Below are 12,507 nucleotides of genomic sequence, written 5' to 3' on the forward strand. Positions count from 1 at the left end.
AGAATTGTAGTGATCCTCCTGTTTTCAACCTCCCCAGCGCTGGGATTACAGGCATGTGACACCATGCTGAGACTCCATCCCCAGCTCATCACACCTGAGGGTGAGGCCAGCACAGCATGTGGTACCAGGGATCAAACCTTGGTCCCTGAGCTTGCCTAAGCAGGAGCTTGGTTTGCTGAGCTATCTCACCAGCCCTCTCTCTGCGGTTCTACACAGGAGACACAAGAGGGCCTGTTACGTGGATGTGGCCCTTCCTCTCTATGAAAACCTCAACATTGTGGAGCAGCCCGTGAACCTGAGCAGCCTTGCACAGAAGTATGCGGAAAAAGCAGCCCAGTTCATTGAGCAGGCAAGGTAAGGTGGCCTGCTCCTTCCCTCCCTTGGCCTACGTTAACCGCAGCCCTTGCAAGGTCGAGGAGGAGATCGGTTGCTCAAGAAAGAAAGATACATGCATGTTTCCTATAAATCAAGGTGGAATCCACCCCCTCTGGTCCTGGGTCAGGATTTCCCAGGCATGTCCTGATGTCCCCAGGAGCTTACCACATCCGGCTTTGATTGTGCCCCCGAGTCATAATTTTTCTGTCCTCTCCGACTAGAACCTGAAGGCAGAGCTCCCTGAAGGCAGAGCCTGCCCTCTGTAATGGGGCACTCAGGCATTTGGTGAATTCATGACTTGGCAGGCTGTATTAGTTTCTTGTTGCTGCTATGACAAATAATCACCGAGTTAGTGGCTAAAGCGATGCTAATTCCTTCTCTTGCAGATCCCAAGGGCAGGTATCCAAAAATGAGCTTTAGGAGGCTAAAAGGAATATGTTAGTTTTTTCTTTTCCCCTTCTGGAGTCTCCAGGGCAGGATTTGGCCCTGCCTCTTGTAGCTGCTGGTGGCTGTTGGGATTCCTCAGCTTACGGCTGAAGCAGTCTGACTTCTGCCTCTCGTGTTCTTGCTGTGTCCGTACCTGTGGTACAGTCCTCCTCAATGCCTTTGTTGGGTTCTTCCTTCTCCCTCGCCTACTCTCCTTCTTTTTCCCAGGCTGCTGGCCTCAAGCTGGTAGTGAGTCTACCTCAGCCTCCCAAACCACTGGGATTGCTGGTGTGTGTACCTGGGTACTTGGCTTCCCTTTGTGTCTTTCTTTCCAGCGCATCTGTGCATGTATTTAGGGCTAATCAAGATAGTCTCTTGTATTGGTTACTTTTCCCTTATTGCTGGGACAAAATATCTGACACTCAAAGTGAAGGAAGGAAAGGTTTAGTTAGCTCACAGTTAGTGGAGGTTTCAGTCCATACTTGGCTGGCTCCAAGGCACAGTGGCACAGGGCAGAGGGCAGCTGTTTATGGTGGTGGAAAACAGCGAAGAGCAAAGGGAGGAACAGCAGCCACAGCAGCTAGCTAGTCCCCCTTCCTTATACTACACTCAGGTATCTACCCCAGAGTGGGCCCTGGGGACTCACACCCATAATCCCAGCATTGGATGATAAATTAATCACAGACTCTAGAAGCCTGCCCCAGTTGCTGCATGAGGCTTTGGGGGCACAACTAGACACAAGCCGTAACATCTCCCTATCACAGTGTCCCCAACATGATTGTACCCGTGCAGTTCCATTTGTTGCATCAACAAATACTCCCAGACTCCAGGAATTAGGTATTTTTAAGGTCCTTGTTCTGCCACCCTTGACCACACATGGGATTTCAAATCTGAGCATCTGCAGGGCCAAATAGGTAAAGTTAGAGAGAGGAGCAGGTTGAGTGTGAGGTGTTAAGGAGTGGGGGGCCTTCAGTGACCTGGTCAGCACCCCCCACCAAGATGGAGCAGCTGCTGCCTAGGGCCAGCTACGTGACTCTTGTTGGGAACGAGAGTGAGCCGAAGTGTCAGATAGTTCCGTGTTCCGAAGCAGACAGGCTACCAGGCTCTTATATGAGCTCCTGATCTTTAAATGTTTTTCTTTTTTCCATAGAGCAAATACTTTTAATTTTGAGCAAATCCAATTTATAAATTTTTTTTGTGTATTGTGCTTTCAGTGTCATTTTTTTTTATTTTAAAGAGGAAAAAAAAAACACCAAAAACCCAAAATAGGAACAAAGACAAAAACAAAGCAACTTAGAACAATAAAATGGTACAGAATTTAAAAACAAGAATAGAAAATTAACAATGTTCAACAAATAAAACAATGGTTTTATATTACATATTGTTATCATCAAATTTGTTGCTCAGATTACCAGATATAGGTGTGTAAGACTGATCAAGCAATTCAACATTAAATCTGAGGGCCGGCCAAATAGCTCAGTGAATTACAGCACCTGCAAGCAGGCTCAGGGGCCAGGGGTTCGATCCCTGGGCGGGTTGTGCTGGCCCTGCCCCTGGGGCGGCTGAGACAACAATGATGGTGGCACATGCCTGTAATCCAGCTCTCGGGAGGCTGTAAACAGGAGGATCCCTACAAGTCCATTCTAGCAGTGAGACCCTGAACACCCTATAGACCCTTCCCTAAAAAAAAAAAACCCAAAAACAAACAAAAACCATTAAAACTTCTTTCACTAAACTTTAATTTTTTTCTTGTCCTTTTTACTTTTTTAAACATTTATTTTAAAAACATCATGAAAATAATAGGCGAGACATTAGAGATGGTACACGTTTAAAAAAACAAAAACAAACAAAAAAGAAACAAAAGGAAAGCCATCCAATGGTGGTTGATATAATGCACATTGCTGTCCTCAATGTAGTTGCTCAGATTACACATAGAACTGGTCAAAGTAAAAAAAATGTAAACATTAAGCGACACCTTTTCTGATCTTTATCTGTTAAGAAACTATTGATCAGAAACAACACAATGTAGAAAACCACACGCGCATCGCCGCCCATCTCACAAATCCTGCACGCGGAGAGCCGCTGCCGCGTGACCTCCGTGGGGTCCGAGCGCGGGGACCGAGTGCTCACTCATCCGGTCTCTCTCCCAAGATCGTGAGCTCCCCGAGGCGGGGAATGGCTTTTGGGAGGTCCGCAGCCTCCTCCGTGAGCGCGAGCAATTGGGCTGCGCCGCGGGGCGCCTGCTTGCGCAGAATTCAGAGCAGATCCACCTGCGGGGAGCGAGCCACCAGCTCCGCGCACGCGCTGCAGTCCCATCACCGAGTTGTCCTGCGGCCGTCCAGACAGGGAGAAAGGAAGCCGTGTAGGGAATCGCTTGACATGCGTTCTTATAATAAAGCCCACGACTTGGGTTTTCCATCTCGGGAGCAGCCCCCGAGGGCTTTCGAGGTTGCATCAGAATGGCTTCTTAGGAGGTTTTTTTTTTTTTGAGAAGTGCTGTTGGTCGATTTTTCTGATTATGGATATCAAAAGAGTTTCAAAAATCCTTCTCCCATGTAATGGGCTAAACATAGCCCAGCTCCAAACTCTGAGGCGGTTTGAGGCCGGCATGCCCCGTGGTAGGAGGATGCTTCGGGACTACAGGGGACAGTGCCCTCCTGCTTTCTCTGTGCCTCGGAAAGCACAAGCTTCTGAGGGGAGGAACTGTGGCTGAGCGGTGACGAGGGACCCTGTGACACCTGCTCTGCTGGGGATCTGGTGTGTGGACACCCATCCGTTAGTGAATCAGCTGACAAATCATCTAGCATCCTACTTAGCAAATGGAAGCAGTGTTACGTAAGCGAAGCAAACCTTCACAGAACCTGTTGACTTACCTTTACACAGGGCGTTGTACTCACGGTGTCTCTCTCTTCTGGAATGGGTGACCATCTGCCATGACTTTCTGAGATCCTGTTGAAAAACCCCCTGCTTGAGCCCCTTGCTCCTCAGGCCTGGCTACAGTCTTGAGTCCCACATTCCTCTGGGCCCATTTTTCACAATTCCCGTCTTCCTGGAGCAAGGCATCCTGCTCTTCCTTGGCAAGAAAGCCCACCCAGGACTTCCTGGCGCATTTTCAGATGGGTCTTGCTTGAGTTTGGACCTTTAATCTAGCATCGATGCTAAAAATGAATCCCAATGTGGGGTTTAAAAGCAGTACTGATGGGTTGTGAGCTGAGTGCAAGATATTTTTCCCCCCACGGGGAATTGAACTCAGGACTTGGCGCTTGTCAGACAGGTGCTGTGCCACTGAGCTACATCCCTGGCCCATCTGGGTGTAGCACTTGACCAGGTATTCCTGGCAGCAGAAACCCAGGAATGCAGCTAGAGAGGAGCACTGTGCCCAGGTCCCCGAAGGCAAAGAGGATGAGGGGCCCAGGGAGCTAATAAGAAGGGACTTGGGGGTTAGGAAGGCCAGACTGAAGGGGACCCGGCAGGGAAGGCCATGGACGCAGGCTGAGGTGTTTGGCCTGGTCCTAGGGGCCACAGTGAACTCCAGCAGATTTCCAAATAAGCCACGGTCACTTCTTTTTCAGTTCTAGATGCTGAGATGGGGGCAGCAGGGTTTAAGTGACTGTTTCAGATCAATTCTAGAGACTCCAGGGGGCTACCCAAAAGGCCTGTCTTTCTCAGGCCAGGCACCCGTGAGGGACCCTTCTCCAAAGGGCAGTGCCCCTTGTCTATGTATTCCTTCCTGTTTTCTTTCTGCTAACCATGTTAGTTTTAACACACAAATAATGTGTTCCCTTTAGAAAGTTATGTGAACAGAGATAAGCAAAACAGTAGCAACACAAAGCTCCACCACTCGAAATTTCACACTTCAAAGATAACTCCTTTTAATAAACCTGAAAGTGTTTCTCCAGCCTCATTCTCTGCCTTTATTAATGTATAATTGAAGTGAGCATTTTAAAAAGGAAACATAAGTGGAAGTGGGGCATGGTGGTGTATGCCAGTAGTCCCAGCACTCAGGAGGCTGAGGCAGGAGGAGCCCTGTGAGTTCAAGGCCAGCCTAGACTGCAAAACAAGACTCTGTCTTAAAAACCAAAACAAAGATAAGTGGAAGTACACTGTCTTATAGTCAGTGCTTTTCATCCTGAAAACACCAGGTCTCCTCAACCCTGTGTTGCATTCAGCACGAGAATCTGAAATGAAAATGTGATTTAGGCACCTGAAAGATGTGCTTTAGGGCACAGGGGACAGGTCTGTCATCTTTAGAAACCCTAGCCTGGCATCAGGATGCAGGGAAAGGGTATATCTTTGGGTACCATTCATCTTTATTACAATAGGCATGTATTATTCCTAATTATTAATGAAAAGATACCATTATTAAATGCACACCGCTCACAACTTTGAGATAAGATTGTCCCACTGCATGCAGGACAGGGTTAAGTGAATTCATGCAGGACAGGGTTAAGGGTTACACAGATGTGACACAGAACATCCTGGGATTGGGGCACCAGTTTCCCAAGCCTGCACTCCTCATCTGTCCCCTCTGCCACCTCCATGGTCACCTGTGTCTTTGAGCCTCTGGCCCAGGAGCTAGTGTGATGTCGATGATGGTGGGACTTTGGGAGACGGAGCCTTGGGGCCCTTCCTAGACCATATGCAGTGGGGAGCTGGTAAGCGTTTCATGAACAGCTGCTGGGGAGAAGAGCCCGCCTGGAGCATGGCCGGTTCCGGGGGTCGGGGAGGTGAGTGTCCTCACCGAGCCTGATCTCGGGCATCCAGCAGGAAGTGGCTGAGTGTGGAGCTGTGGGCAGGCCATCCCACCGCTCTCCGTGGCATAGCTCAGAAAGTTGTGTGTATACATGCACATGTACACAATTTGCCATGTCAACAATCGTATTTTTATTTAGTTATTCATTTTGAGGTACTGAAGACCTTCACACTCAGGCCCATTTTTATTTTTCATTGCAAGACCAGGTCTGCCTAAGTCTCTGAGTGGCCCTAGCTGGGTTCGAACTTGTGATGTTCCTTGTGCCACCATGCCTGGCTGATCCTAACTACTTTGTCCCATGAAGTTCTGTGGTATTGAGTACATTCACACCATTGTGCCACCTTCCTGTCTGTTTACCTGTAGAACATTTTCATTTTCCCATTACTTCCCCAACTCCTAAATGACCTACCTATGTTCCCTCCCACTCTCCTCTCCCTCCCCCTCTGCCTTTTCTTCCCCCTCTCCCTCTTCCTCCTGCTCTCCTTTTCTTTTTATTTTATTTTATTTATTTATTTATTTTTTTGCAGAACCAGGGATTGAACTCAGGTCCTTGTGCTTGCCAGGGAAGTGCTTATTCCACTGAGCCATCTCCCTGGCCCCTGCTCTCCCTTTCTTTCTTCTTATTTTTTTGTTTTTGTATTTAGTACAGGGTCCACAGGGTCTCACTACACAGATAGGACTCATAGTGACCCTCCTGTCCTCAGCCTCCCTCCCTGGGGTTATAGGTGCACCGCCACACCCAGTCTCATTCACTGTCTCAGCACACCCCAGGGTGGGGCCAGCACAACAGGCCGGGGATCGAACCTGGTCCCTGTGTCTGCCTAAGCAGGCACTTTAATCTGCTGAACTCTCTCACTGGCCCTTCTTCCTTTTTACTCCCCTATCCTCGCCCTTCTCTTCTTCCCATCAAAGGCTGTCTCTCTACTTCCTCGGGTGCTCATAAGCCCTGAGGTTGCATTGGCCAGCCAAGGAAGAGGAACACTCCTGGGCTCTAGGCTGGAGGACAGTGGTCCCACGCTGCCACTCTTACTCTCTGAGCATGGTGACCCAGGGACCGCATGCAAGCAGCTGGATTATTGGACACTTGATGACTTGACCTAGTGCAATGAAGAAAGCGTTTATCTGCAGCTGCTCTATCATGTGAAGCAAGGATTTGCAATTTTAACTGCTTGATTTTTGATAATTTAACACAAGTAGCTCATGACCCTTGGGTTAGTTACTTCCTTGGACAACATAGCTGTAGAAAAGCAGTGTAGAACCAGTGGGTTAATCTGGGCAAGGCCAAGGACCCTGTCTTGGGTCTGATGTCCTCTTTTTAATTTTTAAATTATTAGTAGTAGTACAATTTGCCATACATAATGATCACATTCATCATTTGGAAGTTATACATGTTCATAATATGTCTTAATTCTTTTTTTCCATTTTTCCTTCGACTTTTTAAAATTAATTTTATTGAGAAAGAAATAGCAATGGGACAGTTTCAGAATAGGTTAGTAGGGCAGTTACAATAATGAATACACTTCATATTGTTGTCTTCATAGTAGTTATTCATAGTATAAGATGCAGACATGATATCTTGTCTAAACACTGTTAGTACAAATCTTTCTTCTCACTGAACTAAGAAAAAGTAGCTGTACATCTATCCTCTTTTGTATAGCCTTTGACCCTTCTTCCCCTTTGCATTTATGAGTTCTCTTTCCATTCTTCCCTTCATTTCTCTTTTATAAAATCCCCTCTCCCTTCCTTTCATTCCCCCTGCCCTGTTCCCTTTCTGAGTGTGTTCTTCCTTCTTCCCAGTATCTTCCCTCCCTTTTGCTCCATGTCTTGGTGCCAGGGGGTTTGTACCCATCCAAGGAAACTGAGGACAGGCCCCACCCCAGTCCGTGGCCCCCGGGGCAGGGAGCGGGGCGTGCTCGACGTAGCTCATGCTGAGCTGAGCCTGCAGGCTGTGGGCCAGGGTGAGCCAAGAAGGAAGTGGGTTCTGGGTGAGCTGGTGTACCGCGGCTTGGCTCTTGTGTGTATGCACGTAGTTGAGCTGACCAGCCTCCTGGTCCTCTAAAAGACCCCTGCCAGGGTATGACCCGTGGGAAGGGACATCGCCTGGGTCCCTGCAGCTGCTATCACGTGGCAGTGACGCAGGACAACAGAGTTTCTGAGGGCACCCCCAGCTCCCTCTCCGCTTTCACTTTGCATTTTTCCGTGGAATCAATGTTAGTATAGAGGTGGCCAGGGGCCCGGGTCTCTGACCGAGGCTTGCTCTGGATTTCCCCGGGGGGCCATGTGTGTCCTTGGGGTGTCCTATGGTCAGCTGCTCCTCCCCTCATCTAGAACGGACGCCAGGCTCTGGATACCCGGACTCCACTGCGGCAGCCAGGAGCTCAGGCTTTGCTCTCCGCAGCTCTGTGTTTAGGTACAGACTCCATCATTCACTGGCTGGATAGTGTGTGGCACGCCCTTTAAGCTGCTGACTTGTTGTCTGGGAACAGGGAGTTGGGGGCTTATTAGGATGGACTTGGGCAGCGCGAATCCCTGGAACAAGCGCTCAGAGAATGTTCAAGGGTAGCAACTGTTCTTGCCATGTTCTCATTTCCGACTGACTGACTTGATGATTTCCACATTTCCTTAGAAGGCTGTAGATAAAAGTACCCTCCTGGAGCCTCGGGCAGCCCCTCTGGGGATCCTGAAGGGGGAGGGAAGGGTGGCCCAGAGGCTCTGGACGACTGGGTCAGCCCCCTGCAGAGTGACCTCCTGCTGCTCCCATTTCTTTCAGCGCCAGCGGAAGACCCTTCCTGCTCTATGTGGCCCTGGCCCACATGCATGTCCCCATACCTGCGACGCAGCTATTGGCAGCCCCAGGGGGCCAAAGGCCATACCAAGCAGGCCTCCGGGAGATGGATGAGCTGGTGGGTTGGATCAAGGACAAAGTTGACCGCACGGCAAAAGAACACACATTCATCTGGTTTATGGGTAAAGTAGTAAAAGCTACATTCACTAGCTCAACTAATGCATAACCCTGCACACACCGCACGAAGAGCTCAGCCTGATCAGGTGACCTTCTCTGTAGAAGGGGGGCCGGCTTTGAGCTTGGGCTTGAATGCTGAGCATGCATCTTGGGTGCTCCAAGGCTGAGTCCCTGGGGCAGTTTGTACTGACAGAGTCTGCACCTTGCTGGCTCCCTACATGACTCAGGCGCTGTGGGCCTTGCTCTGACGTTGTGAGTTCATGCTTTCCTTGTGCAGTTCTAGCATTTTCTCTCCAGCCTCAGAGACATCCTTTACCTCCGGTAGTCCTGTGACACCTTCTGGCCGAGGAGTCCTGGTGGTTGAACGAGTGACCCCATCGAAGGGCGCACACGTGCGCTGTGTGTCTCAGGTCCCCGTCTGGAACAGGGACAGTGGTTTAAAGCACTGATCTTGAATCCACTTGAGGCCTGGATTGGAACCCATGCTCCGATCCTGGGAGAGCTGCACCAATCCTGTAATCCTCAGAAAGCTGCTGGTGGAATCTGCTCCACAGCATGTTACAGGAGTGTAGGAACACGAGGGGAATAGAAGGGGCTCCGTGTGCGGTTGCTGGGCTGCTGCTGGCGGCCGGGGGAGGGGATTGCTAACACCGTATAAAGAGGTAAAGCAGTACAAGGGCAGAGGCTTGGACTCATGTCAAGGGAGCTTCACAGCTAGGACTTGTGTTTGCCTTTACAAATACTTCTTTGGCACAGTTCCCTCATGTGCAGGGATGTGGGACCAGAGAGGGGGAGTTGGTGAAAGAATGCCCCAGCCTGGTGACAGTTACATGGGTTTTTTTTCCCCTCATTTCTAGGAGACAATGGCCCGTGGGCTCAGAAGTGTGAGCTGGCAGGCAGCGTGGGTCCTTTCCGTGGACTGTGGCAGAGCCGTCAAGGTAGAGGCCTCACCCAGGGCTGGCAGGATCTGGGTGCTGGCTGGCACCTGGGATTTGCCTCCAGGAGGGCTAAGGCGTATCCTAGCCTGTCGGCATCAGGCACTCATGCCTCGCCAGCCACTGGCTTTCAGCTCTCTCAGGGAAGAGGAGACAAGGAGGGAGAGAAAGACAGGGGCCTCTCTGCTCTGCTTCTCAGAGGACTCTCCTAGGGGGCTGCCCTTCACCCTGTGGAGCCAGCCCACAGCCTTCCAGTGCATATGCTTGACTTCGATTTTACCATTACTATCTCCTCCTCCCCTCCCCCTCCCCTTCCTCCCCTCCCCTCCCCTTGTCCTTTTCCATCTCATCCCATATTTAGTATACAACCATGCAAGGTTTTTATTCACACGCTCTAAACCCTCCAGCAGTGAAAGGTAAGGAATTAGTAGCTCAGATACCTATCAGCACAGAGCTTTCACGTGGAGCCAGTCTAGCTACTGCAGTGAACGTTGCTTTGCTTTGCATTAGGTCCAAACCTGCGACTCTGTTTGTTTGTATATATATATATATATATATATACAAACGAACGTTGCTTTGCTTTGCATTAGGTCCAAACCTGCGACTCTGTTTGTTTGTATATATATATATATATATATGATACAGGGTCTTGCTGCTCAGCTTGGACTCGTAGTGGTCCTCCTGTGTCAGCCTATTGAGCGCTGGGATTACAGATGTGTGCCACCACGCCAGGTTTTGGTGGCTAGCACACCGGGGGGTAGGGCCAATGTGGCATGTAGTGCCAGGGATTGAACCCTGGTCCCTGAGCTTGCCTAAGCAGGCATTTAGTCCACTGAGCTATCTCACTGGCCCTCTGTTTAAACCTTCTTCAGCCTTCAGGCCTCTCCCTTATGCTCAAGACAGTTCCCCAGAAAGACCTCACTTTCTGGCAGGGCAGCTCTGTTGGGGTCAATGCGATGGGTGACCCACAGACTTGAGAAAGGTGCACATGCTTCGATCAGCCCATTTCTGCCTGGAGCATTTGTCCTGTGATGGGGAAGCCATAAGCCAAGCGCACAGTGATGTCTGCGGATGAATGTTCATTGCACTAGTCTTTTGTTTGGCTTTTTAAAAGGCAGTTGGGTCAAGTATCCAGAAAGAGGGGCATACTAAAAGAAATGACACACCCGTTTAAAAGAATACCAAAGAATCAATGAATGTTCTACATTTACTATTTTGGAAACAATTATGTTAAATACTTTTCAGTGAATAAAATAAGTTACAAAATAGTCTGTGAGGGACAATATTATGGCATAAAAGTCAGCTTACGTCTTCTCAGAACATTCCTGAATGAGGCAGGAAAATGTACAAAAGGTTAGCAGTAATTTCCTCTGGGGCGCATGGAGGATTTGCGTGCCATTTTTTCCCCTCACACAACAGGTGTTGTTTCATAAAAAATGAAGATGGGGACTGGGAATGTGACCTGCTTGGCTAGCACATGTGATACCCTGGGTTCAATCCTAGCACTGAAAGAACAAAGAACTGGCCATGGTGATGCACACCTGTAATCCCAGCGCTCTGAAGGCTGAGGCAGGAGGATCGCCTGAGTTTGAAGCCAGCCTAGGATATATAGTGAATTAGGTCAGCCTGAATTAGAGTGAGACCTGTCCTCCCCCCAAATAATATTTATTTTAGAGAGTGCTTTTGTCCAAAGGACTCAAAAGTAGGCTTAATGCAATGACCCTCGCCAAAGCATGTCTGTTTTAAATTTTCAGTGTGGGGCTGGGTTTCCTCTGCCACCCACCTTGCTTTGAGGGACAGCCCCCAGCTGTCCCCAGGTGGGAAGAGATATTATCTCTCATTATTAGTCTGGCAGGCTATCTGTAATTACCAAGAGGCGGAAGCTTTTGTGCCCTGGGAGGAAAGGCTGACCATTTTTTTTCTTTCCAACTTCTGTCAGGTATGCCTTGGGTAAGGTCCCCTGAGAACTTTACAAGTGAGAAGCTGTCAGGCTGTGGCTGTGCCTTGGGTCTGGAAATTTGAGTCAGGGCTCCAGAGAACTGAACCGTTCTCTTACCTGCTGGGGCACTGGATCACTCTATTTCTTGGGGGTACTGTTGGTCTATCTGTATTGATTCACCTGCTTCCTTTAGACGCAAGAATGCTATGTCCAGTTCAGGTTCAGCATCTAGTTCTGATGCCTGGAGACCTGGGTCAGGAGAAGGTGCTGGGAAGGATGGAGGTGAATGGAGATGAATCTGATGCTTACGAGGTGGCCTGGTCGGGAAGAACGCTGTGTTGCTGGAAGCGGCTTGCTTCACGAGCTGGTTATTATCTATAATTCCCTCATCTCTGCCTGGGACCCTGGTGGGCCAGCCTGGCATCTGCAGTAGTCAGCTACAAAGCCTGGAAGACCTGGGACTCAGAATTCTCCAGGGTAACGGTCCAGAGATATGAGGACTAAGACCGTGAGGATGTGGGGATTGGGATCTATAAGTGGCTTCTTCATGCCAGCTGAGTTCCCTAGGAAGGTGGCCTGCTGATCTCTTATCAGAAGACCCATCTTCTTCCTCTCTTTCCCTCTTGGGAGGCAGCTCTGACTTTGGTTCTATGATGTGGATTGGGGCCCTATTCTTCAAAAGGAAAAACTTCAAGTAGTAAGAAATACATGGACTACCTTGGCAACCTCTAGTTCTCTCTCCCTTCTTTCCTCCTGCAAGCATTTGTTGAGCCCCTGTTGTTTCTCGTTCTTCTATACTAGTCAGTTTTCCCAATATAGGGACACAGGGCCAAACACCCACAATTTTAAAGAAGAGGTTTCACTTGGCTCATGGTTTCCGGGGAGTTAGTCCATGGTGTGAAACATCTAAGGCAAGAATAGCCTTCCATGGTGGAAGGACGAGATGTAGCAAAGTGGCTTAGCTCGTGCCAGCCAGGAACCAAAGCAGGGGAGTGGCAGCATGACCACCCTCATACCCCCAGAAGTGTGCCCCACCAGTCCCTCAAGTGTCTCTCAAGCCAATCAAGCTGACACTCAAATTTCCGTGTCTCAGCTCACCACTTTTCTTTTTTTTTTT

The 12,507-nt window shown here is 49.3% G+C and overlaps 1 protein-coding gene across 7 annotated transcripts in view; it reads left to right on the forward strand.

Annotated features, from left to right (window-relative positions):
- Nucleotides 1-12,507, forward strand: part of Arsg (arylsulfatase G) — a 150,671-nt gene that overhangs the window by 102,045 nt on the left and 36,119 nt on the right. For 6 of the 7 annotated variants that reach the window (XM_023714142.1, XM_023714143.1, XM_023714144.1 and 3 more), the window contains 3 exons: nucleotides 217-354; nucleotides 8,325-8,521; nucleotides 9,374-9,454. In XM_023714142.1, the coding sequence (XP_023569910.1) occupies nucleotides 217-354; nucleotides 8,325-8,521; nucleotides 9,374-9,454 (416 nt within the window). The remainder of the gene's footprint in view (nucleotides 1-216; nucleotides 355-8,324; nucleotides 8,522-9,373; nucleotides 9,455-12,507) is intronic. The other variant, XM_023714146.1, reaches the window with a different exon arrangement.

The sequence above is a fragment of the Octodon degus genome, unplaced genomic scaffold (genome assembly GCF_000260255.1).
Source record: "Octodon degus isolate 3935 unplaced genomic scaffold, OctDeg1.0 scaffold00033, whole genome shotgun sequence".
Classification (NCBI taxonomy): Eukaryota; Metazoa; Chordata; class Mammalia; order Rodentia; family Octodontidae; genus Octodon; species Octodon degus.